The sequence below is a fragment of the Theobroma cacao genome, chromosome 6 (genome assembly GCF_053813885.1).
Source record: "Theobroma cacao isolate CCN51 chromosome 6, ASM5381388v1, whole genome shotgun sequence".
Classification (NCBI taxonomy): Eukaryota; Viridiplantae; Streptophyta; class Magnoliopsida; order Malvales; family Malvaceae; genus Theobroma; species Theobroma cacao.
This window is the reverse complement of record NC_142644.1, coordinates 26228899-26254232: the sequence shown is the minus strand read 5'-3', so window position 1 is coordinate 26254232 and position 25334 is coordinate 26228899. Positions and strand designations below refer to the sequence as shown.

Genomic DNA, 25334 nt, shown 5'->3' with positions numbered 1-25334 from the left:
CACAACCATTTCTCAATCAAAATAACGAAACCGTGGTTCATCCATCCATCCACGACCGCGTAAGGTTCCTCTGTTTCTTTCTTTTTTTATTCCCCAGACCGTGTAAGGTACCATATCTGAGTTAAATACTTTAGGTTACAGGTTGGATTTACTACTTACAGAGTTCCATGGAAACCCAAAAATACCCACATTTGCATATTAACATGTTTACATCAAAATTCTTGGTAACAAGTTACTACATTTTGTATTATATTTAATTTTTTTAACTTAATAAAATTACATAACAAAAGATAATATTTTTGTGTAAATTATTATTTTATCTATGGACGGTGAAATCATTGATGTCTGGGATAATGATCTTTCTAATTTATTCAAAGTTTTTTTTAATCTTATAAAAATCTAAATTATAATGATGTAATTATTAGAGAGGCATAAGTATGTTTGTTTGGTGAATGAAAATAATGATGTTAATTTAATGGTAAATACCAGAAAAAAAAAAAAACATATGATCCCATTCTGTCTATTTCCTGTATTGATTATAATATCTTAAGAATGAAGCATAGGAGAGATCCTAACTTTACCTCTCTTTATATGAAAAAGGACGCCCCCACAAAGCTTCCCCAATTCCTCACTTTCCTTTTCTCCATTTCAGGTTAAATAACCCAAAGCGCATTTGAGAAGTTAAGCTCAGCAGGGAAGCTGAGAAAAAAGCTATGGATTCAATTAAGTCCTTCAAGGGCTATGGTAAAGTTGATGAGCTCGAAGAGCAAGCTTTCAAGCGAAAGACTCGAAGGCGTCTCATCATCCTCATCATCTCCATAGCCGTCCTAATAGCAGTAATCATAGCCGCTGTTGCAGGGATCTTGATACACAAGAGAAGCAACTCGTCTTCCAACACGGTGCCCCCAACTGACTTGACTCCAGCCGCTTCACTCAAAACAGTTTGTAGTGTGACTCAATACCCAACTTCCTGCTTCTCCAGCTTATCTTCCATGGCATCCTCAAACACATCTGACCCAGAAATCCTATTCAAGCTGTCTTTAGAAGTAGCCATCAACGAGCTTTCCAAGTTGTCCCAATATCCCAGCAAGCTGCAGGCTGAAACCAATAATACCCAAGTGAAATCTGCTTTACAAGTGTGCGGAACACTGTTTGAGGACGCTTTGGATCGACTGACTGACTCGGCAACTTCGCTGGAAGTTGGACAAGGGCAAAGGTTGTTGTCAGCATCCAAGATCAATGACTTGAAGACCTGGCTAAGTACAACCATAACTGACCAAGAAACATGTTTAGATGCCTTGGAGGAGTTGAACACTACAAAGCACTTCAACGCCACACTTCTTGAAGAAGTGAAAGCGGCCATGCAAAACTCAAGTGAATATGCCAGCAACAGTTTGGCTATCGTTGCTAAAATTTTGAGTTTGTTGCCAGATTTCAACATTCCGATTCATAGGAGGTTGCTTGGGTTTCAGGAAACAGGTTCAGAGTTTCCAGATTGGGTTAGTCCCACTGAAAGAAGGCTGTTGCAAGATTCCAACCCTACCCCAAATGTTGTTGTGGCTCAAGATGGCTCCGGGGATGTCCTGACGATTAACGATGCAGTGAAATTGGTGGGGAAGAAGAATGAATCGAGATTCGTGATATATGTGAAGGAAGGCAAGTATGTTGAGAATGTGATTCTGGATAAACACCAGTGGAATGTGATGATTTACGGTGACGGCAAGACTAAGACTATAATTTCCGGTAGCCTGAATTTTGTTGATGGAACCCCCACCTTTGCTACAGCTACTTTCGGTAAGTAATTTTCAATTTGCATTTGCCATGCCACTATTTATTAAGTGTTTTTATCAGTTTTAGACTCATAGTTCTAGTGAAGATTTATTTAAAAAGAGTCATTGAAAGATGATAAAGCTATGAACAATAGTACTAAAATTTATCCCAACCCTCTTTAACAACTTAGATGCATATGAAACAGAGTATAAATACGGGTCTGGATTCATTGAGTCTTCCCTTATGAAACAGGGTATGAAGTTTTACTTTTAAATATTAGTCTACTAATACATTTAACATTTGCTCTGGTTCTACCTAAAGATAATTTTATTATGAAATCCTTTATTAGGAATATATCTCCAGCTGTGATGTCCCAAACAAAGAAAATAAACCCTCAAACTGTTTATGTTGTGTCTTTGCCCCTTAGATTTGTGAAACTACGTAAAGCAGAATGAAGATTAAACCATGTGCTAGAGTTCCTGTGACCAGCAGAATGACCATCTTCTCATATGAACAAGATAAAGAAAACCACATCGTGCCTACATGTTACCATGTGAATTTGTTGTGTTACTCTTTCCTAAAATTCTGCTATTCCACTTTAATGTTGATTGCTCGCTTACTTTTGAAATTTTCAATCAACGAATAAGTAATGCTGGATGTTTGTTGCCCTACCATGTGCCTGTCTGGTTTGGGATTTACAAGTGTCTGTCCATGTGGTCCCAGCCAATTCAACAATTTTAGTATAAGGCCTGCAACTGTTATAGTATGCTAAATATTAGCATTACAAACCAGCTATGTCTTGGTGTATCCAAGGAAAATTGCCCTGCAATGCATCCCTCCGGCCTCATCCATCAGATGGGGATCAAAACTGATCAATTGTCTGATGTTGGCGGCCATTCTCAATTTTAATGCTTTTGTTATTGGAAGGTTCTCTAGAAAATTTTCAGTAAAACTAATATTGAAGCCTGGAAAATGGCAGATGTAAATGTGGTGAAAAGTCTTTGTTGTTAACGCATTTGATCATTGATGCCAATACAGAAAACGGGTTTCTGAGAGATTGGTTTCAATTTTCCTTGGAGATAATCGAAAAAACATCCTTGGGGAGGGTAGTTTTTGATGGAAAATTTCCTGGAAAGCCAATTTTAAATGAAGTTTGGACTTGGAATAGGGAGATATCAAAACGGACAGAGCTTGAAGGCTTAGTTTGGGAAAATAGGCCTAAAGACACGGAATAAAATTAATTTCCTGGCACTGCAGCTACATGGGACATTTCTGCTGGCTTTGTGCACTATTGTTTTGGTTTGCCCCAACAGAAAATGTCACACAATTGATTATATGCTTGAATTTGCCTACTCTCTAGAAAAGTTGTCTTAAAATAGAACTAAATCTAAGACTTTACTTTCTATATGATTTTATTCCCATTCAATTTTGAACAAACAAAAATCACCTCACAGTTTTCATGCATTCATAATTTTTCAGTTATTGTTGGATAAACAGTCTGAGTGCTAATAATTCTTGTGTGAATTACCAGCTGTGACAGGAAAGGGATTCATTGCAAAGGGCATACAGTTTGTCAACTCAGCAGGTGCAGCGAAGCACCAAGCAGTGGCCATGCGGTCTGGTTCCGATCGATCAGTATTCTACCAATGCGCATTTGATGCCTTCCAGGACACTCTTTATGCCCATTCCAATCGTCAGTTTTACCGGGAATGTGACATTTTGGGCACAATTGACTTCATTTTTGGCAACGCAGCCGTTGTGTTCCAAAACTGCAACATCCAGCCAAGGCAACCCTTGGCTAACCAGTTCAATACTATCACAGCACAAGGCAAAAAGGACCCTAACCAAAACTCTGGCATGTCTGTTCAGAAGTGTACTCTTTCTGCATTTGGCAACCTTACTGCTAATACCTACCTTGGCAGGCCCTGGAAAGAATACTCCACTACTGTTATCATGCAGTCAGAAATTGGGGCGTTCTTGAACCCATTGGGCTGGAAAGAATGGGTTTCCAATGTTGACCCACCTAGCTCAATTTTCTATGCAGAGTATAAAAACAGTGGACCTGGATCAAACGTGGATGAAAGGGTGAAATGGGGAGGGTACAGGCCCACTCTCTCAGATGTTGACGCTGGGAAGTTCACGGTGGGAACGTTCATACAAGGCGAAGAATGGTTGCCTGGTGCCACTGTATCGTATCAACCAGCCTTATGATCTGATAATAGATTCAAAAAAGGTAGGGTTGAGATAAGGTCAAAGATCCGAAAGTTGAGATAATGGTTTTTTTTTTTTTTGTGTTTTATTTTGACATCAAAATTTGTTTGTAGAACTATATATATAACTCAAATGTATTACACTCGCCATGTCTATGCTCTCTCTATTCTTCAGCAATCTCGCTGTAACCAAAAAAAGCAAAAGACAAAATTACATGTGGAGGTTCATTAATTTTCAATATGAAAAATAAACCAGAAAAATTGAACAGAGCATGTGGTGACAAGGATACATGGCTGGATGAGATAGCTGGGTTATCGGCTTTTATGCTAGCAATTTTCCTAGTTTTATATGAAAATGAATTTTGAAGAAATGTTTGGGGCCCCAAAAACTGCAAACTCCATCGACTCTAACATAACCAGGTGAATAATCAATCCATTAAAGTTTTATTAGATATTTAATTGGCGAACAGGATAAAACTTGCCAAAACCAAATGCCCACGTATCCAACTCTTTCTGTATAAAATTTTAATAAAGCAGAATGAGGGTTGTGGCTTATGGCTGAGGTTAAAGGTGGAGTGATAGAGTGAAATTCCTCCCTGGGATGCGTCATCTTGACCGTGAAGGAGTGGAATGCCTTTGCCAAACCAACATATCCTTAAAGAAGGCTGCAAACTGATGTAATGGTCCTTCAAGAGAAGGTAGTTTCTTATTCATTTGGTCTTATCTTTTGTTTTTTTTTTTTTAAATAAACACAGACTTATCTTTTTATGCATCTGACAAGCTGAGACATCCTAATCCATGTCAAGAAAGAAGAAGCTTTTCCGTTTAACAGAGACTAACGCTGGCTGATATTTCATTTATTTGATTTCAAAGGTGCAATATCAGCTTATGAAGCTGAGGAGATAGCAGTTTGACTAAAGAATGCATATTCAGGCAAACAAATAAAAAACTCCCCTAAAGAAGTTTGTTATTTTTTTACTCTGTTCTTATCTAGTTTCGTAGTATTAATGTTTTTACTAATTAAGAGACTTTATCTTCTTATGGATCTGACAGTCCAATATATCAGATTGTCAAAGCTAAGTGTCAAGATTTACCACTTGGGTGAAAGGTCTTTGCATTTGTTGAATGCCATAACATATGTGATTAAGAAGAGTAGAAAACCACTCATCCCTTCATCATCGAACAAATTGGTTCCATCCAGATGTATACAAATTTTTCCTATCTGTATTATTATGGACTTGTCAAAAGGGTCGCCTGACAACTTTTCCCTCTGACCATTCCATTCTACACAGAAGAATAACTTGGCTGCTGGGCCATTCCTGTGTCTCTGGCCATTCTATTCTACCAAAAGAATAACTTGGCTCAGCTGTCAACAAGCTCGATCATTTCATTCCATTGAAATTTGTTCTAGATTTTCTTCCTTCCACACCAAAAATTCAAGGACTGTTTCTCCACAAAGCCAAGGATTGTGCGGAGTAAAAATGGAATCACACCTTGCCTGCCTTGTATGCTTATGCTAACTCAATAAAATATACATCAAGCATGCCCAAAACCGAAAATCCAAATTCATGAATGATGTGATGTAAGCCAAAGGCAGCCTCCATGTGTTTTTAAAGCATGTGTTGGGAGAAGGGAAGTTGAAATCAAACTCTATTTGATTTAAATACTATACAACAATCAATATTAATCTTCAACTTTGTATTATGTCCTCTCACTCCTCATTTATTTTGGTCAAGTGGATGCAATGGTAATATGCAAACGCAAGCAAGAAATAAATAATTTGAACACTAATTGACCCCAAACCTTCTTACAATAGCCCTTATAAAAACACATAATAGAGCACAAAAACTTTAGGACTATTAAGTAGGTAAGCCAATAGGGGTTGGTGGATCAATGGTAATAGAAATAATAAAAAAAAAAGGACAAAAAACGTTGGCATGGCTCGTTAGATCTGTGTCAGTGTGTGCTAAGTCCATGGAGCACATGGTAAATCCAAAAAAAAAAAAATGAAAAGAAGCACATGGTAATGTCAAAACTTGTTTGGTAAAAGTAAATAATTAGTTCTTGGCAGTATAATAAATTTATAGATAACATAATATTTATAAAAATCTTTAAACTATTAAAGAAATATAAATAAATCTTTATATTTTTATTATATTCAATCAACATTTTATATTTTTATTTTAAACTAAATTAATTCTTATAATTTTATTTTAAGTTAAATATTTTTTTTATAATTAATAATTAGATTAATGAAAATGTTTATTATCATTTTGATACGCATGACTTGATATATTGACATATAATAATCTATGTTAATACGATACGTTAATTTGATATGATAATCTCGTTACGTGATATTTTAAATTTTTATATTAATATAATATTAATATTATATTAATATAAAATAATAAGTGATATTTTTATTAATGATAATTAATTATTAATTATAAAAATTATTTAATTTAAAATAAAAATATAAAAATTTAATTAAATATAATAAAAATTATTTAATATTTTTAAATAATTTAATCACTTATTTGAATATTTTGCGGAGGAAAGAAAAAGAAAACAAAACTGCAGCCGAGGTATCGTTAGGTTAAGTCTTCGGGAGATGCAAAAATCTCAAACCGTGGGCGCCAAGTGAAAGGTGACTGTAACTGGAAGTCAGTTTCGATTCTTTCGACGAAAAAAGGACTTTAATTGCTCGAAAAAGGACAGTCTAAAAATCTCTGCTGTCTCGCTTCTCTCTATTTCCAAAACCCACCTGTTTCCTTTCCCTCTCTCTCTCTCTCTCTCTCTCTGCTTTTTATTTTACGCGTGTAGTGTGTATATATATTCAAACCGAGATGCGGAGATTTGTGATTGGCAGAGCTAGAAATCTCTTTGAAACTTCGCGTCAAAACTATCAGTTTCAACGGCCCCTACTCTCCTCTTCTCAATCCCCATTTCGTTTCTTGTCCTCTACTCCTGTTGCTGACTCCCCTTCTTCTTCTCCGTCTTCATCATCCTCTTCAACAATGGCTCCTCCTGTTACTGTTAATACCATTAACCCCAAGGTGCTTCCTTTTGCTAACTTTTTTAATTTATTTGGAGTGCTTCTGAATCTGGATATCTCTTGCTTTCTCTCGTTTCTTTTGATTATTGTTTGATTTGATGTTGGGTAATTCATTTCTTGATGTTTTTGAATCTGGGTGTCTCTTGTGTGTGCATGTGTTTTTTTTTATTAAAGTTTCTTTCTTTTAACTTACTGAGTTTCAAGCGGTGGTTTATAATTTTCTTTTTTGGGGTTTTATGCTTCGTATGCTGCGTTTGTATTGTTTTTTTTCAAAAGTATACGTCTTTGACCATATAATTTAAAGTTGTGCTTATTTATCTAATTCTTTTCCTTTACTATTGATGTGTATCTTTCTTTTAATGTTTTCCTCTTTTTGTAGCATATGTGTTTCACAGGAATAGTTTAATTTTTTCTCTTGCATGTATCTGATCGTGGCTTTATAGTGAGTAGTGACCCATTTTTTAGTACATCTGCTGAATTGGTTGTACTCCTTTTGTGCTCTAATTAAGCAAGTTGTTTTCATTAAGCTCACTACATTTGCAAATTAGAAACAGATTTGCGGGTTTAGAGTTTTTTTTTCTCTAATATTTTTGAAGCAATAGCATTAAGTGGATATTTAAATCATTCAAGTTTATGAGTTCATCTTTGTATTGATTCAGGATATGCAATATTCTCATTCCTGATTGAGCCAGCTTATACCTTTTGTGTGATCACTCTGTTTCCTTATCACTACTTCTGTTTTTATGAGCAGGTCCTAGAATGTGAGTATGCTGTCCGTGGCGAGATTGTCTCCCTTGCCCAGGTAGTATGCCAATCTGCTGTCATCTTTAATGTATTTGTACAATTTTATTTCTGTTGAAAGTCATATTCTCATGCTTGTATGCACATCCAAGCATAACTGGAAATGGGGCTAAAAGGTGGCTTTAGGTGATTACAGCCTTGATGTCCATGTTGGTTGAAAGTTTTCATTATGTTTTAGAAAATTTGAAGCAAATGCTGCCAATATAGGATGGTATATTAAGCTGGATGTTCTTATGTGTGAAATTTATGAAATAGTCCTTTAATCATATTTTTTTAATCTCTCTCAGAAATTGCAAGAAGAGATACAGACTAAGCCAGAGGCTCATCCCTTTGAAGAGGTATATTTCTTTATTTATTTACAGTTTACTTTAATGGACACTTGGAGTCCCATTTATACTTCAATGAGACAATACCTCTTCCCCTTCCTTTGGCTTTCCTGTGGTTGAATTAACATGTTATACTTATATCATATTACCATTTGTTAATGATTGATTGCATAAGGGTGTGCAACTCCAAAGTACAATGAAGAGGCTCTTTTGGTTGGATGTGTGCGTATGTTTGGCTGACTTTGATGGTTGTGGAATTCTGTAGGCTGGTTATTGTTTATTTCTTGTGAAGAAGTAATGAACTCTATTCAAAATGCCTCTTCTCTAAGAAAGGCATAATGAAGGTCCCATAGAGGAGTAGAAATAGGGAAGAGGGGGGAGAGGGGGGGGGGGGGGGGGGGGGGGGGGGTTGTTGACCCTTCAGACATTGATTTTTTGTTATAATTGTATTACGTAAACTTTTATTCGACACTCTGTACCAGTTGTTTAAATTTTGCATTAAATGTTAATCATCTTTTTGCAGATTCTGTACTGCAACATTGGTAATCCTCAGTCTCTTGGTCAGCAGCCGATAACCTTTTTCCGAGAGGTTGATTTTTCGTTACTAAGTGATAGATTACCATAAAGTTGTGTCATTTGAATTAAGCAATTCTAATTAGGATCTCTGTAATAGGTTCTTGCATTATGCGACCATCCATCCATTTTGGACAAAAGTGAAACGCAGGGTTTGTTCAGGTATGGAGAATTACTATCGGCCATCTGCTTTGCGGTTGCTTCTGTTAAATTTAATAATTGTTTAATTTGTTTTCATCACCTGATATAGATTTCAGTTTTGAGATTGGTTGTTTAACCTGGGCCCTTCAATGGGCTTATCTATGCCATAATGGGTATGAGTATAAGATATACATATTACCCCTTGTGTCTTGCTTGACTGTGCACAAATTTAAAATGCTATGTTTACTGCCACATTTATACATTCCCTCCCCCTCCCTCCGCTTCAATCTAAATAAACATTGGCACTTAGAATTATGTTGGACTCTGAATACTGGAGAATCAACATTGGTATGGGCCTAGAATCTCCATACAAACCCCACCTTCTTACCACCTGAGCTGATATGGTGGTAGATGTCTGGATGAACTATTCTCTTTCACTTACATTTTGCTAAAGAACTTCGTTTTTGGCTTGAGTCTGTAAGAATAGAAGGAGAAAATTTTCCTGCTAGCTAGATTTCCTCACAGAAATCTATGCTTGGTGGTTGACAATTGCTGAAAGTCACTCAACTTTGATTAAGCCCCAAGAAAGGCAAAACACAAAGAGATGTTCTCTTCTGCTAGCCATAGCTTTAGTGATTACTGGTTTTTCATTGACAGTCATTCCTCTGCCTCATATAATTTGGCTTGTGGGCCTTTTGCAGTGCGGACTCCATTGACCGGGCTTGGCAAATTCTTGATCAAATTCCTGGGAGGGCAACTGGTGCCTACAGTCATAGCCAGGTTGTGATCAGTGCTCACATCAGGGAACTTTGACAATTTATACTTGCATATGACTCATAATTTTTTGTTTCTTTCGATGCAGGGTATCAAGGGACTACGTGATACTATTGCCGCTGGAATTGAGGCCCGTGATGGTTTTCCTGCTGATCCAAATGATATTTTCTTGACAGATGGTGCCAGCCCTGCAGTAAGTTTCAATACAAACCTTCTTCCTTTTGTGAATGATGGTTCCTCATGGTTGCATGTATAACAGAATGGAGTTTTCCTCCTTATCTGCAGGTGCATATGATGATGCAGTTACTGATAAGATCTGAGAAGGATGGTATTTTCTGTCCCATCCCTCAGTATCCTTTATACTCTGCTTCAATTGCTCTCCATGGTGGAACTTTGGTATGCATATAATATGTTAAAGCATCATTTAGATTTTTAAATATTTGTAAGCTTGCTGGTTCTTTAGCTGTCACTGGAGTACTAGCATTTTGTTGTTTATTGGCCTAGTTATAACTGACCAAAATAAAGTTGCCTTATGTTTCTTGAGGATTAGTTTTGAGCTGCCATTCTTTGTAGGACTTGTAAAATGGTAGAAAATAGGATTTCTTTTATCATTCAGCAGTTTGTTGGATACTCTGTTCTGATCACAGCTTTGGTTTGGCTTTTTTCAGGTTCCATACTATCTTGATGAAGCTACAGGTTGGGGTTTGGAAGTATCTGAGCTTAAGAAACAACTGGAGACCGCCAGATCCAAGGGCATCACAGTTAGGGCCTTGGTTGTAATAAATCCAGGCAACCCAACAGGACAGGTAATCTATAATAAGCTTTGCAAAAGTATATTCTAATGAAGAAGTGTCTTGAATTTCGTTTTTACTTGATTGTGATTGCAGGTTCTTGCTGAGGAAAACCAGAGGGCAATTGTGGAGTTCTGCAAGCAAGAAGGTCTTGTTCTGCTAGCAGATGAGGTAGGGTGATTTGTATTTTTCTGCCTTTGCCATTTGTTGGCAATGACATTGCTTTCCTGGTGTGAACCCCTTGGGTGAGTCAGCTCCTGCATTGACCTTAATAACCACCTATGGTTTACAGGTTTACCAGGAAAATGTTTATGTACCTGACAAGAAATTCCACTCTTTTAAGAAGGTTTCCCGGTCTATGGGTTATGGCGAGAAGGATATATCGTTGGTATCTTTTCAGTCAGTTTCAAAAGGTAAAATTGGTCTTATCTTAGTTCTAGTTATTGCGTCTATAGAAGGTGAAAGAACTTATGCAAATTATGGAATTTTGACTTAAAGAACATGCACTCTTTTACTGTCTCCAGGGTATTATGGAGAGTGTGGAAAAAGGGGAGGTTATATGGAGGTTACTGGGTTTGGTGCTGATGTCAGGGAGCAGATATACAAAGTGGCATCGGTGAATCTGTGTTCTAACATCTCTGGTCAAGTTCTTGCTAGCCTTGTCATGAGTCCTCCCAAGGTTAAGTCTTTTGCCATTTAAAATCAGCTCTCTGTGTTTATTCCTCTGATATTGGATGTATGGTATAAACATAAGACAGAATAAGTCTGGATGAATTTGAGCTTGGACTAGATGCTTGTAAGCATTGGTTCTTATAGAAGAAGCTCATAATAGGAGAAAGCATTTAAATCTTCCAACTATTATGCTTTACCATGGTTGACCATTTGGGCACTGTCTGGTACATAACTTGGTGTTTAGGGTAGTACTTTTCTGGGATAATGGATTAATATATTATGTTTACATGGGAAGCTTATCATCGGTTGAATTATATCATGCCCTATGATAATATTAACTGCATGTCGTATCTGTTGCAAATGAAACTTGCAGGTTGGAGATGAATCTTATGAATCCTACAGTGCTGAAAGAGATGGAATCCTCTCAGCTTTAGCAAGGCGTGCAAAGGTAAGTCCTCTCTCTGGTTGGGTTAGTTAAGATAATATGAATAAAGGGGCATTGATATTTAGTTGTAGCAAAAGTGAATACTCAATTCCACATTCTCATATGGTACTTAACCAAAACATTTGGAAACTTGCAGTTGCTTGCCAGTGTATCTGTCAATTAATGACACCTAAATGAAAAACAAGCTGGTGTTTTGATTCAGTGTGCCCTTTTGCTGGGTCTAAGATTACACTATGTCATTTTAGCGCAACACTATTTTTCAATAATACTGTTTTTATTCATTACTCAGACATTGGAAGATGCCTTCAACAAGTTAGAAGGTGTAACATGCAACAAGGCAGAAGGTGCAATGTATCTCTTTCCCCGAATTCACCTGCCTGAAAAGGCAATTAAAGCTGCTCAAGTAGCAAAAACAGCACCAGATGCATTCTACTGTCGTCGTCTCCTCAGTGCCACTGGAATTGTTGTTGTTCCTGGTTCTGGCTTTGGGCAGGTGAGTCTTGATTCCGGCCATTATGTCGGCTTAATTTGGTTAGGAACTCTGATAATGGGATTAAGGAACAAAGGTTAGATACCTTTGACAAGGTAGATTTTGGTAAATGGGATGGTGTTCAGATGTTAGCAATTGGAATGTTTTAATTAATTGAAAGTATAAATTAAAAATCAAAAGGAATGAGGTTTTGGGAAATGGCTATTTGATTGGATCAACTTAAATATTTTAAGGATACTTGATGACTGTATTACTCGATCATTATCTGTTATTTCTTTGGTTCATCAAGGATGTGGTTTTCAATGCCAATTGATTTACCTCTTTGTTATCCTTGCCAATAATTGACATTTGGTATTTTGTCATAGGTTCCTGGCACGTGGCATTTTAGGTGCACAATACTTCCTCAAGAAGAGAAGATTCCGGCCATTGTCACCCATCTAACAGATTTCCATAAAAGTTTCATGGATGAATTTCGTGATTGAGTCTGGGGTAGCTTTGGAAAGAGTTCAGAATAAGACTGCCCCTTTCTTTTTATATAGATGGATGGACACTGTGTTAATGCGTTCTTTTTTCCCCCCCATCTTTCTATTTGACGGAAAGATACCCCAACATTGTAGTGTTGGCATGTCCACCAAGTCTTGACATTGTAATGTCTTGATGAAAAACTTTGTGATCATTTGTTATATGGCTGGTCAATCCTCTAGCTAATAGTAGTTGGATCATTGATACCAAATTGGGTGATCAATGCCCAAAATATGGTACTTGAGTGAACGGCAATGTTTTGCCTGCTTTAATTGTAAGACTATGGACTCGTGTGATCTTCGGAATTGGGATTATGGCAGATAGAAAATTGAAGTATTGTCAAAGATCATACTGATCTCTGAAACAATAACATCAAGGAAGGCAAAGAAGGATGAGTTGGCCATTCGAACAAAGGTAACCAATATCAGACTATGCTGATAGGCCTTGCCAAGCATCATAGCAATTGATGCAAGAGAAGAGTAGCTATATGATTTAATGCCAGAATAAAGTTAAAATATTAGATATGCAACTGGTCTGCCCAGCAAGGTGCTGTCAAATAGATTCCTTATGCAATGTATTTTGAACAAGTTAAGAACCGGGAAAACAAATGCAGAATTTTTAACCAAGTATGACATATCATTCACCTGGTAAGACAACCATAACTCTGCGACAAACCAAAGAACTTGAGCAATTTAGGAGAAATTATCCACCCAGAACACGTCAATGAAACTGATAAACAAATTCAAATCATTATGGCTAACATACTCACGTTCATGTTTGATTAGATTTTAGATTATCAAAAAATGTATTTCCTATCCTGTGCAATTTGTAAAATGAGATTGAAGTGACAATGAAACCATCAAAGCTCCTTTACCAACATCAAAGCAATCAAGTTTACCCTCTATACTTATCATTCTTGCTATTCCACAAAAATGAGGGCCAAACAATGACTCTAGAAAGCAACAATGCAAATTCGGTAACCACAAGCTAGAATTTGAGAATGCAATGAAATCCAATTAAAAGGTTCTTTTCTGATCAGGTGTAACTAAATCATCCAACTGAAGTGTAGATTAGTTTAATGCCACACCAAAAAGAAACAAATACAAGCCTCTTCCCCAACTCATGCATAATTATGAAAGGAAAGGCAGTTCTTGCATGGGAAGATTGATTATGACCAAGTATTCTCATAGACGGGTAATGACAGCTTCCACCTCAGAAGGGGTGTATAGATGGTATGTTGGTGCTACCTTGGCAATATCAACATTGTTGGGAGTTACCTGTAAAGGTAACATTGTTCAATAACAGAGAATTGGTCCATAAAAATAAACAAATATATGCAGTGCAATCCCAAAATTGCTTACTATTTGATGTAAAACTTTACCTTTTCTTCCATTACTTGCTTTAAAATGGACAGAGCAATTGTTTCAGCTTCTTGAAGAGTTAGGTCCTGCAGGGAAAATTAAAATCCATCATTAATCAGCACCATATAACTCATACATGTACGCATGAGTCAAAACAATGGACCTTATTATTGCGAGATGGTGTGTTAATTTTGGTTTTATTAGACATTGCTTTACCAGATATCATAAAACTTAATAACAAGTTGACTTCTAATCAATCAAGTTGCCAAGCGAAGCACTCCCAAGGATGAAAAACAACACATAAGCAGTAGTGAAGATACCTTGTTATATTGCTCTTGCAAAGAGCTGTCTGCGCCTTCAGAACCTGAACCTATAGCTTTGGCATTGCATTGCCAAAATGTGCCAGAGGGATCAGTATAGTATCTGCATAAAATAAGTTGTGAACAGGTAAATGACAGCACAAGACATATGCATGCCTATCGGCACCATGCAGTCAAAATTTTTATTTGCATTTGCTAGGAACCATATTTGAATACTCCTAGGAATCTATAACTACCAATATATTATCAATAGCTGAGGAGCATAGGTTAAAGAACCATGCAACATGGATCAATAATCATGTGCCTACAATTTTGAGTTGAGAAGTAACTGAGAAGGATGGACTTATTTCAAACTTGACTTGGTGGATGCAGTGTTTGATGTGTGACTATGCAATCTTGCATTAATAGGTTGGGTTATGCTTAGCCACATCAAGTACCCAATGCATTTAGCTCTCTTGGCTTGTCACTTTTAACTTCTTAAATTTCACAATCTAAAACAAGCAGGCAACAATAAGAATGTGCATTGTAATAATACCTCTATTGAATTATCCTTTGCAAATGCATATATTGTGAAACCAGCCTACCAGTTAATGGGGACTGTTTTAATTGTGGTGACAGTAATTGTTAACAGGTGGCTTTCTTAAATGGTAGTTCCATGACTAGTGGCATGGTTAGGAGAAATGTTGGCCCTAAAAATGCTACAATGTACCAAGATTTTATTCATCTTTCTAATACATTGAAAGAAATATCCACAGGAAGCCAACACATTGTAAAATTATCTGATACTTACAAGCTTGGTCCATTCTCATCATGACCAGCAATGAGAAGAGACACCCCAAATGGTCGAGACTGCAAAGAAATATGTTACTGAGAGTGAGTAAGCACTTCAAAAGTAATGCCATAGCAGAATCCTATATCAGATGGCAAAAGAAACTAAATGCATTATTACATGAGTCATACTGGGTGTGACCCTCCCTTTATTGCTTACCAAGATGAGCAAAAAGCATCATAGACACAGAAATGGAAATTGCTACAACTATTTACACAAAAGATATGAAATTGTACCATGGATTCTTCATCTCCTTCACCAAATCGAAGGGCCAAATCACAAAGAGCTTGTGTTGTGGACTCCACAGTCATTGGCTCACCATATGAGAATCTGTGGTTCTGTGTGAATGTAAAAGAAATCAGCATAAAAGGTACATATCAATACATATCAAAGAATGATGGCACTAACAACTATGGTACCTGAGTCTCAACTCGTGCATGTTCAACAAGTGTACGTGCATCAGCAATCAACCCACTCATGGCACATCCTATATGCGCATCAATTTCCATAATCTTCTCAACACTGCTGGGTTCCTGAAAGAGATTTCAGAGCTATGATGCCTGATAGAAGCTGCAATAGTCTACACTTCACATAGTATATGTCACACATGCTACATCCTGGATTTGCAGTAGTTTTTTAACAAGATGGGTGTAGTTTCAAGTGTACAGTAAACTAGTGGCAGGCAAGGGAATCATCAGAGTATGGAGTAGCATATTGAGAAAAATTATGTAGTAGCTAGTTGAATAGAAAACTTGACATGTCTTAGGCATTACACCACATAGCCAACAATGAAATGGGAATATGGGAGGAATAAGCAATTGCAAACTTCGTTGCTTGGACCCTGATTTCCAATTTCGTCTTAACCACCAACCCACCAACAGACATTTACATTTTGGAACTGAATACTCGTTAATTTGTTAAAAGGTACTCCTTAAGACCCTAACAGCTAACCATCACTTCCTTTATTCTTCATGTAACTCCATTTCTTAAAAACATATCCTTTTATATTACAGTTTAGCAAACAAGCCACAACAAAACAAATCATTCTATTACAAACAATAGAAGGCTATTTATACAAGTTTCAGAAATAATTTGCCAATATAATAACATCAAATCAAGTAATAGTGCAGACCAACAGTGGTGAAGTAATACGCTTCTCAACAGCCAGCACGACACCGTCTTTCGTCTTTATCCCAATTGCAGTTGAACCCAGCTGCAGTTCAATTCAAAAACCCCCATTTACATTAAAACGCACCAAATAAAATTGAATACAAGAAAAGATTACCACCTACCTAGCTGTGAGTTAAACTAATTGATGTAAATATGCTAATGAAAACAAAATTTTCCCTTGAGAGAGCTTTTAGAGTTAGCTGATTTTCCAAGGAAACAAACAGAGAATGTTTATACCTTGATAGCCTCAATTGCATACTCCACCTGGAACAATCTACCCTCAGGAGAAAATGTGTTCACCCCACGATCATACTCAGTCCTTCACAGAACAATAACCAAACATCAATTTTTTCTTAAAAAAATGAAAATAAAAGAAAAAGCTGTAACAAATATACTTTGATGTACCTGGTGAGGAACATGTTGGATCGATTAGAATTAGATCTAACAAAACCTAAAGAAAAACCCAAAAAATTTAGTGTATTTATGAAAAGAAAATAAACTTGAATAAGAAAAATGAGAAGGATTTACTTTGTGAATGAGTGTCTGAGAGAGAAAGAGCAGCCGAGCGAAGACAGAGAAGCTCGTGCTTTTTGTAAAGGTCTTCTAGACTTCTTGCGAAACAAGCCAGGGTAAAACGGCTGCGTTTCACTTGGGCTGGGCTAGTTGGAAATGTCCGGGTTGGTCCATGTTATTTCAGCAGAGATCTGTCCACTCCAAATATGTTAATGGGCCGGCATTTTCTGGACAATATCTTTTTCTCATGCGCATGGCCCCATTTCCTTAAGAGGAGGTCCAATCCATGGAGTTAGGCTTCGAGTCTCATCTATTTCCAATTTTACTTCACAAAATTAAAGTGAATATACTGTTAAAATAATTGCCTCAATTAAGTTTACCCCACAATAGCAAATAATATAGGGTCAAATTGCAATACAATGAATAAAGTCGCAACTTGTGACATGGTGTCCTTTGCACCAGGCAGCAAAAGCCCACACCTACCCAGCACTGTAAGGACCTTTCTCATCCGTTAGCTAATCTCTAGATCCTAGCTAGATCTGTCTTGTCCTTCTTTCACTGCTACTACTACTACTACTACTATAGTATTTCTTTCTTTCTTTTTTTCCTGCTTCTGGTTTTGTGTGTTTTGCTGGTTGTTTGCCCTTGTTTTTCTTCCATCATTTGTCATCTTAGTAGCTTTTTGATCCGCAAAAAATGCGCTCAAAGACATTTACGATATCTTTTCCTGAGATATTGTGGCAGTGCATACTCGACAATGATGGGGTTGATCCAGAGCAAAAGGCTTAGCCCGCCAAAAGAGCGTGAAAATGAAGGCTGATAGATCAGAAACCAGACAGACAAAAGCTACTACTGTTAAAACTTTTATCAGTGCTTAGTCTTCTGCATGGGGAAAATACATGGTTGTTGTTGGTAGCTTCAAGTTTTTTGAGGTGAAATATTTATCTTGTGGATATAAACAGTTTTTGTTTCCTAGGGTGTGGACAACCAGGCTTGGTCGTTCGGGGTTAGGGTATGGCCACTTGTCAATATATGGTGAGTACTGTCTAATGATTGGACCTGGATTACGAAACAGGGCAGGACCTCTTTGATTTTAGGGAAGCGTTTTCATGCAGAACTCATTAATTCATCAAAAATTTTATGATGGGACTGCAACATATATAATAAAACCATTAATTTGTAGACATATACCTTTTGATGGTGAGTAGTTGATTATTTTCTTCAATCACGTGATCTCCAGTGAGAATGTAAGCAATAAAGTCACCTCCGGTCCTAGATTGAAAGATTCGCATAGAGGAACGGAAACCAAAATCTAGTATGAAATCCAGCTTCAGGTCTACATCAGTGCAATAATCAGTGCGTTATAAGAGCTACCAGGGGAAAGAATTTACAAACGACTTGTAAAAGAATTGGTCCACAAGCAGAAAAGTTCCTTGTGCTTGCTAAAGGAAAAAAAAGACAAGTTCCTTGTGGTGGGTCACAACCAAAATAATTTGAAGATAGAGGTAAGCTGTTGGCACAGCAATCGTCATGTTATTGGCACAGCATGACATTGGACAAGGCAATATTTGTACCACTTGTATCAAAATGGTGAAACCTTTTTTAGAAGATGATCCCATTTTTAATAGTCCTGTTGATACTTGCTACTGCTATTGATGTGATTTTTCTACACAATAGCTTTGCAAGAATGAGGTTTTGGGTTTTCCTAGAATCTAAGAGATACACAATGGGGATTGGAGATGATCTGTATTTTGAATCTTCATTAGGGGCTGTTATTGCAGGGGAAGCAACCACACGAGCTGTGGCCAGACATAAGGGAGTTATTTCGGTTCATTATCTTCTGCGCCTGCTCTGTTGCCCTTTGCGTTTGCTCAGCGTGTTGTTGCTGGGCCACTGCTCTCCATTCCTCTGATTTTCGATGAACAACTGCCATTCTCTTCATTAATTTCTCTTCTAAGTTCGATCTCATCTTTTGTATTTTCACCTGAAAAGCTCAGTTCAGAACATAACATACCATATACAATGTCAGTCCACTGAGAGATTATTGGCACATAATAGAATAAATCAAAGTCAAATGCTTGCATGACCCTAAACTAAAAAGGTGTTAGACCATGTTAGTAATTCCCGGTATTTTTTTTTTCTGATTAATCTTGCATTAGGTGTAAACACCCTGTTTTGACCGGGAACCGGGAAAGCATATAAACTAATCAGATTATCAGCCGTCATTTTGAACAACCTCTTATCTCTTGCACTACACAATGCAGGTGGAGTACAAGAGGCAACAGTTGGAGCTACATGGAGAGCAAGCTTTATTAATTACTCTAGAGCTTATTTTATTTAACAATACCTAAGAACCAAGCTTCCGAGCAGGAGACAACCCAGCTTAAGTAAATATTCCAATTCCCCACGAATTTCTAAATGCTAGATCTTCACATGGGCTTACAAGTTACAACCACCACGCTACCAGTATAAAAATAGAGACTTGATGACTTTTAGCTTTCTTCTCATATATTATTAAGTAATGTTTTATATTATAAATATTAAGTACGTATAGGCACTTTTTAACCTTTGTCTACATTATTAAGGAGAGAAGCATGCAGATAAAAAGTATATTGAATTGAGGGAAGACACTCCTACAGAGGTGGACTGGTCAAGAAAGAAAGAGATGAAAGGTGTGGTAGAGTAGCGGGTGGCTCGAGGAAGAATAAGCCATTAATTAGTTAGGATAACACTTCCAAAGTATAGTCCACATAGCACATTCACTTAAAGAAAATATAAGCCGAAAAGGCGCAGATAAACTCGATTCATATTTTAATTTCCAATGTGAAAACAAGGGTTCACGAAATGACTAAAATCAGTCCTAACCGACGACAGCATCATAGCGCACTTATTCCTCTAGGTAGACAAGACGATGTTAGGGGTTTGAGATACTTATATCATAGTTTGCTCTGCCGGTAGCAGTAAATGAGAAAATTGCAGCAAAAGAAATTTGGGCTCAAAGACAACCATTGAACTTTGAAGTACCAACACGCATGATGAATAGTTAAAAAAGTAGCTCATAAGACCAAAAAAGGTTGGAAAAGTACCTCGAGCTTTCTTGATTGAGCTTCTGCTTTGGCACTTTGGAGGTTCACCCAAGCTTGGATTTTTGCTTCCTCTCTCTGATACCTGTGATACAGATAACAATCATTACTGATGTGCCACATAATACACAGACAATGCTACAAATCTTTTACCTCATTACCTCAGGCAGCATTTTGTCCTTTCCTCTTCCTCCCACGCAGCAGCTCTCGAATCAGAAACACTTTTCCGGCATGCACTGCCGGTCTCGAAATGTCTAAGGCTCTTTGACACTTCTTCCTCCTCCTCTTCCCTTGAGCTCCAATTCGATGTGATGGAGTCATATTGCGTCCCAAGTTGTAGCTTAGCTAAATGACACTCTTGCAGCTGGGAAATGTCAATCGTGCTATTGGAACTATTGGAATTGGCGGATGCCAATGGACCAGACCTATTAGCAGGTGTGTTATGACGTGCAGGCGATGAGCTCTTGCATGGTGTGTGGCATCTAGAAGTTGTGGAACTTCCTAGAGGAGTCATTTCTGTCCCAACATCTTTATGTTTAACCCCATGGAATACTTCAGTGCCTGCATCTTTCATGGTTTCACATACTGAGTTCCTGAAAAGAAACCCTTCTCTTGAGGGCTCGGAGCATCTGAAATTTGGTAAAATCGGTTCTACCTCATCCGTGAACTTATCTACAATGATTAATAAGATAAAAGTAAGTGTCGCTCAATTTCAACCAAATTTTTACACCAAGTCCTCCTCCAATCAAGAGAGCTATAATTAAAACAAGAGTGATATTAAGCATAAGCTTTCAAGAAACTATTTCACTTCGCACAAGGTGGATTGCTGTAATCACAAGGAGAATTTCATTTGATGAAGAAAAAGTTGCTCTGTCTAGTTGAAGAGTTGAACTAAATAAAGTTCTGCATATACAAATGGCCATCACTTGGGGCCTAATGGTATTTTTCAGCTGGCAACTAAAACAATAAACCACAGGATTTAAGAGCCCGTTTATGGAGAGGGATAAAGAGACAAAAAAGAAGTCCTAATTGTTAATTCTAATCCAAAGCAATGAAAAACCATTCTGGATTTTTGTTCTTATCCAAAAGGGTAAGTAATCAAACAGTGGACCAGTTTAGAGTACTCTGAAGCTTTTAAAAGGCAAAAAGGGGAAAGAAAAAGACTATCACGATGACCAAAACTTTGGTTAACGTTGAAGACTTGAAGTGTTGATAGATCCTACCTTTTAGAAGGACATCTGTAGAGCCTGGGATTCCACCAAAGCCGCCGGTTGGGTTAAAGCTCGTGACAACCTTAGGAACATTTTCCTCAATGACCCTTGATTTCTCCGCAAATACATCAGTTTGTTGCTTATAGTTATCAAATTGTTTAGCCATCTTTGATGACTCAGGTGGTGGCTTGATGGTATGAGCAGGAGACTCATGGCAAGAACTGCTGATCAACCATTTCTCTGCATCATCCCACTTTGAAGGAAAGCTCTTTCTGGCAAAATTGCCACCACTGAAGCTGAAAACTGGCCTACCTGGTGTAGAAGGAGCTTCCAAAACTCTCCTCTGTGTAGTGACCGAGTTCACTCCTCTCCTTCTCTGAATTGAAACATCCAAAAACCCTCCTCCTCTGTTATCTGTGTTGTTGTTTGAAGCTGCCATTGGGAATGACTTGACAAAGTCAGATGTCTCCTTGAGATTAAGCTCGCAAAGTGGGTCAGGGAAAGTGTCTGCAAATGGGTTGTCCTTGCTTTCTCCATAAAGGCTTGCAGTAGTCTCCAGCGGTGGTTCCTGAATTACATGAAAGCAAATGCTATGACACAAAAACAAGAAAAATAAGAACAAAACAAATGTGGGATCTTTAAGCTCATTACCCCATTAGATGGAAATAAAGGTGGAGCTGGAAAGTATTTGGGACTTGCAAGATCCATGTTTTGTTGAAGATAACTGATTTTGTGCTTGGCTAGAAGAATTTTCTTGGATGTGCAACAATTTCTTTTCGGTAACTTGGTGAAGTGGGTTTGCCCAGATGCATCAGTTTTGATACACTACTACAAATGTGTCATGAGAAAGCGATTGGAGAAGGAGTTGAACAGTGTTAGCTAAACAAGGAAAAAGCTTTGACTACTAGAAACTATGGACCAGTATACTGGTAATGAGACCCACACGGAATAGGCACTTAACAAAGCTTTGATCTCTGTCTGAATGCTTCCCTTTCAAAATGAAACAACAGTGACACCTTGTCCTAGTCTCACAGAATTAGATAAGCTAGGAGACGAAACAGTACTTCATCAAAAGAAGAGGGACTTTGGGAGGTGAACATAATTTAATATTACAAGAAGAGGGGGGGAAAAAAAAAAAGAAGAAAGAACCCTTGACTCTTGAGTCATCAGCTCTGTGCTGCACTCCTGCGATCCTGCCTTTAAAGCAGAGAAATGACAAGAGGAAGTAAGTTTTTATTGGTTATATCTCTTTCCTTTTTTTTTTGGGAAGCTTCTTATTGGATTTTATCTCTAGTTTAGAGCGAGCATTTCATGGTTCATAGGCTCATAAGCTGCTGCAGTGCAGGAAAGCACTAGTTAAACTTTTGTCCCTCTTTGTCCTTCCATGTTCCAAAACCATCTCTTTTTTCCAGGAGCACTTCTGAATGCTCCCCGTAGTTTTATGCTTTTAGGATAATTTCTTTGTGAAGAAAATTGGTTCTTTGTAGTTTGGATAGTTGGGGGTTGGAGCGATGCCCTGTTCAAATCAATACAACTACTATAATTACTGCTAGGCCTAGGCGAATAGTAAGCATCTCTTTCAAATTCAGAAAAGCATTATAATCATGTCAGAATTGACATGACTCATTAAACATTGACATGTACCATAATTTCATACTTTAGTTCATAAAATCTGTACAGTTATCTCGTGTTGTCATTTTATGTTTTGGTACAAGAAAAAAGGTCCATAGAATTATCAAATAAATAAATACTCTTATTTAAGCATTGAAAGTGTTTAAGTTAAGAGTAGATCATTCATTTGGGCTGACAAATTGTGTTAGCATGGCTACATTCTGTCATGTAAAGATAAAAGTCTAATTTAGAAATAAGTCTACATAAATATGATATGATTAGTTAATCATATTAAAATCTGTGATATAATACGATTAGCATACTTCAATGCAAATAATCTATTTAGATGTGGCATAATTTATTCCTTGAGATATGATTGACTTATTTAAATACAAATAATAAATTATTTTATATATTTTAAATGAGTTTAAATATATTAAATGTGTTGAATAATTTAAAGTAATTTATTAATATAATTAATTAAATACATATAAACATGTCATATACGAAGTTGATATGTTAAACCGTATAAGATATAAATATTTTTGTATTATAACGAGTTGACACAATTGCAATTATACAAAATTAAAATTTTATTAATTTTATGTCATATTAATAAATCATGTCTAAAATTAAATTGGTTGTAATAAACTCATTGCCACTACTTAAAACGTTTAAACTTGGTTTGGTTCAACAGACACAAACACACAAACCAGTTTGATCTGAAATCCAACACAATATAATGTCCTCTACATCAATTGAATAGAAGTGAACGACGGTAGTACAGTTAAGATGGTGTCTTCTCTTTATTTTCTTTGAGATTTTATTTTCAAGTTTTAACATATAGTTGAAGCAAATAAAGAAACAGGAAGTTGTTTTTCTAATACAACCAAGTTAGTGAATAATAAATGAAAAAAAAAGAACAGGGAGAAAGAATTTCAGTATGTATTTCTATACAATGTGGTCCAGCCTTCATTGAATAAGGCCTTAGCTGTAGCCTACAGGAAGAAGCCCAGGACCCAGCAGGTAGCTGGACTATGGGTTCCTGGGACAGTTGAACATGAATCGACAGTAGTTGGGCTTTTCAAAATTTGATTGCTGTTTTCAGTCCAATATGAGTGATTGATGATCGAATTGAATGCCACAGTCATTTATATACGTACAAAGAAAAAAGTATCTTCCCATAAGCCATGGTCCTTGGCCGATCTTATGAAAATGTTATTATCAAATAGTACCATTGCCAGGTTTTGATAAAGCAGTAGATAGTGAGGGCGAATTCTGCTGGTGAGCATGAAGCAAAAGCATGCGATTGTAATAAGGTTTTCATTCCCTATCGTAATGTAAATTTGGTGACATTTTGTTGGGTAGGGTCACAGCATTGTATGCATGGATTATTTAAAAGAAAAGGGTCAAGCATCGTCTCATCAGAAATCTGGGTTCAATGATTGAACACAAGAAGATAGAAGTGGTTAATTAGAACAAGATCTCAGTTGTCAATAATGGGGGTATCATTTCCTTTTTACCCTAATACGTCTTGCATTGAAATGGATGTGAGGTCTTGAATCCATAGCTGTTTCTGCAATGCCACGATATAACCAAAAAAAATGAATCCAAGACAGCTTAGCCTCTTTTGCACACTTAGAAATGTGATTGGTTGGAAAAACAATAAACACTTCTGCTTGCCAACGTGTAGCCCACAGTTGCAACCCAGCAAGCATTTGACTTTTTCTGAAAGGAATTAACACCACAAGGATTATAATATCTTATCATTTACCTCCATGATTAAACTCAGACGTAATCTAATGCTTACTTTAATGATAATTCCAAGGTCCCACGTTGTCATCATACCATAAGAAATTACATTAATCAATATAGTTTAATAAAAAAGAAAAGAAAACTAAAGTATCACAAATTACGACGTATGCATTACACTATTGTTAATTAACCTTTTCGAGCTATAAGTTTTGTCAATGGAAAAGGTTTTACCGGGGGAGATTTTGCTTATCTAGTCTTTGGGTGGTAGCTTTCTGAATTTCGACTCTAACTGCAAAAGTTAAAGGCAATTGTTCGAATAAACAGTTAAGGTTGATGGATGGGAAAATGTTTTACTAACATAGGCAGACTGACTAAGTCTAATTGCTGACATTTTACTGTGACGAGTAATGAAAATATCCACTGGGGAAGGGATAGGATAGCATAGCATGGATAAGGACTAGGGAGAGAGTTGCAATCTCAATCATTTTATAGAGATAGGAAAGCTGAAACCCTTATCATTGGAGTTCAATGGGCATAAAAAATTGAATTGAGGGCATTATTTTATTCAACAAGAGGTGCATACGTTATTCCCATGCTGTTTATCTACTTCACATTATTTCCATCGCTTCAAATGTCCACCATTCAACTGTTCTTTTTCCCTCCTAAATTGGGGTCCCTTTCCTTTGACAATTCCCTCCATGTGACATTCAGATGAAAGGAAATGTGTTGTCGCCATTTTATGGGATGTTCAATTTTCTGGTTCTAAAATGATGTTCTTTATTTCTATCTACAAATAGGTAAAGATTTATTTTTTTTTAATTTGAAAGAAAGGAAATTAGAATTCTGCTTTTTGAAGAAAGGACTATATATAAATTTATTTGGATGCAATTAGGTAAAGATTTATAAGT

At 36.9% G+C, this 25334-nt stretch overlaps 4 protein-coding genes across 4 annotated transcripts; 2 read left to right on the top strand and 2 right to left on the bottom strand.

Moving 5' to 3' along the window:
* The first annotated feature begins 575 nt into the window (after positions 1 to 575).
* On the top strand, positions 576 to 4134 carry PME1 (pectin methylesterase 1). Its single transcript, XM_007024707.3, has 2 exons — positions 576 to 1794; positions 3302 to 4134. Exons 1-2 carry the CDS (start codon positions 714 to 716, stop codon positions 3979 to 3981), a joined length of 1761 nt encoding a protein of 586 aa, XP_007024769.3. The 5' UTR covers positions 576 to 713; the 3' UTR covers positions 3982 to 4134.
* Positions 4135 to 6701: 2567 nt separating this feature from the next.
* Positions 6702 to 12734, top strand: LOC18596312 (alanine aminotransferase 2, mitochondrial-like). Its single transcript, XM_018123448.2, has 15 exons — positions 6702 to 7039; positions 7790 to 7840; positions 8127 to 8177; positions 8689 to 8754; positions 8839 to 8900; positions 9581 to 9659; positions 9742 to 9846; positions 9939 to 10049; positions 10322 to 10459; positions 10541 to 10615; positions 10737 to 10857; positions 10969 to 11123; positions 11490 to 11564; positions 11851 to 12054; positions 12417 to 12734. The coding sequence occupies exons 1-15, from the start codon at positions 6830 to 6832 to the stop codon at positions 12531 to 12533; spliced, it is 1620 nt and encodes a 539-aa protein (XP_017978937.2). The 5' UTR covers positions 6702 to 6829; the 3' UTR covers positions 12534 to 12734.
* An 845-nt stretch (positions 12735 to 13579) lies between these two features.
* Positions 13580 to 16843, bottom strand: LOC18596311 (proteasome subunit alpha type-5). The gene is made up of 10 exons (XM_018123449.2): positions 16782 to 16843; positions 16659 to 16704; positions 16491 to 16572; positions 16216 to 16296; positions 15503 to 15616; positions 15320 to 15421; positions 15045 to 15103; positions 14255 to 14357; positions 13955 to 14020; positions 13580 to 13850 (listed from the first exon to the last, which is right to left on the bottom strand). The coding sequence occupies exons 2-10, from the start codon at positions 16670 to 16672 to the stop codon at positions 13758 to 13760; spliced, it is 714 nt and encodes a 237-aa protein (XP_017978938.1). The 5' UTR covers positions 16673 to 16704; positions 16782 to 16843; the 3' UTR covers positions 13580 to 13757.
* A 1425-nt stretch (positions 16844 to 18268) lies between these two features.
* Positions 18269 to 22565, bottom strand: LOC18596310 (Remorin family protein). The gene is made up of 5 exons (XM_018122601.2): positions 21712 to 22565; positions 21073 to 21628; positions 20011 to 20521; positions 19853 to 19934; positions 18269 to 18750 (listed from the first exon to the last, which is right to left on the bottom strand). Exons 1-5 carry the CDS (start codon positions 21766 to 21768, stop codon positions 18529 to 18531), a joined length of 1428 nt encoding a protein of 475 aa, XP_017978090.1. The 5' UTR covers positions 21769 to 22565; the 3' UTR covers positions 18269 to 18528.
* Between the last annotated feature and the right edge of the window lie 2769 nt (positions 22566 to 25334).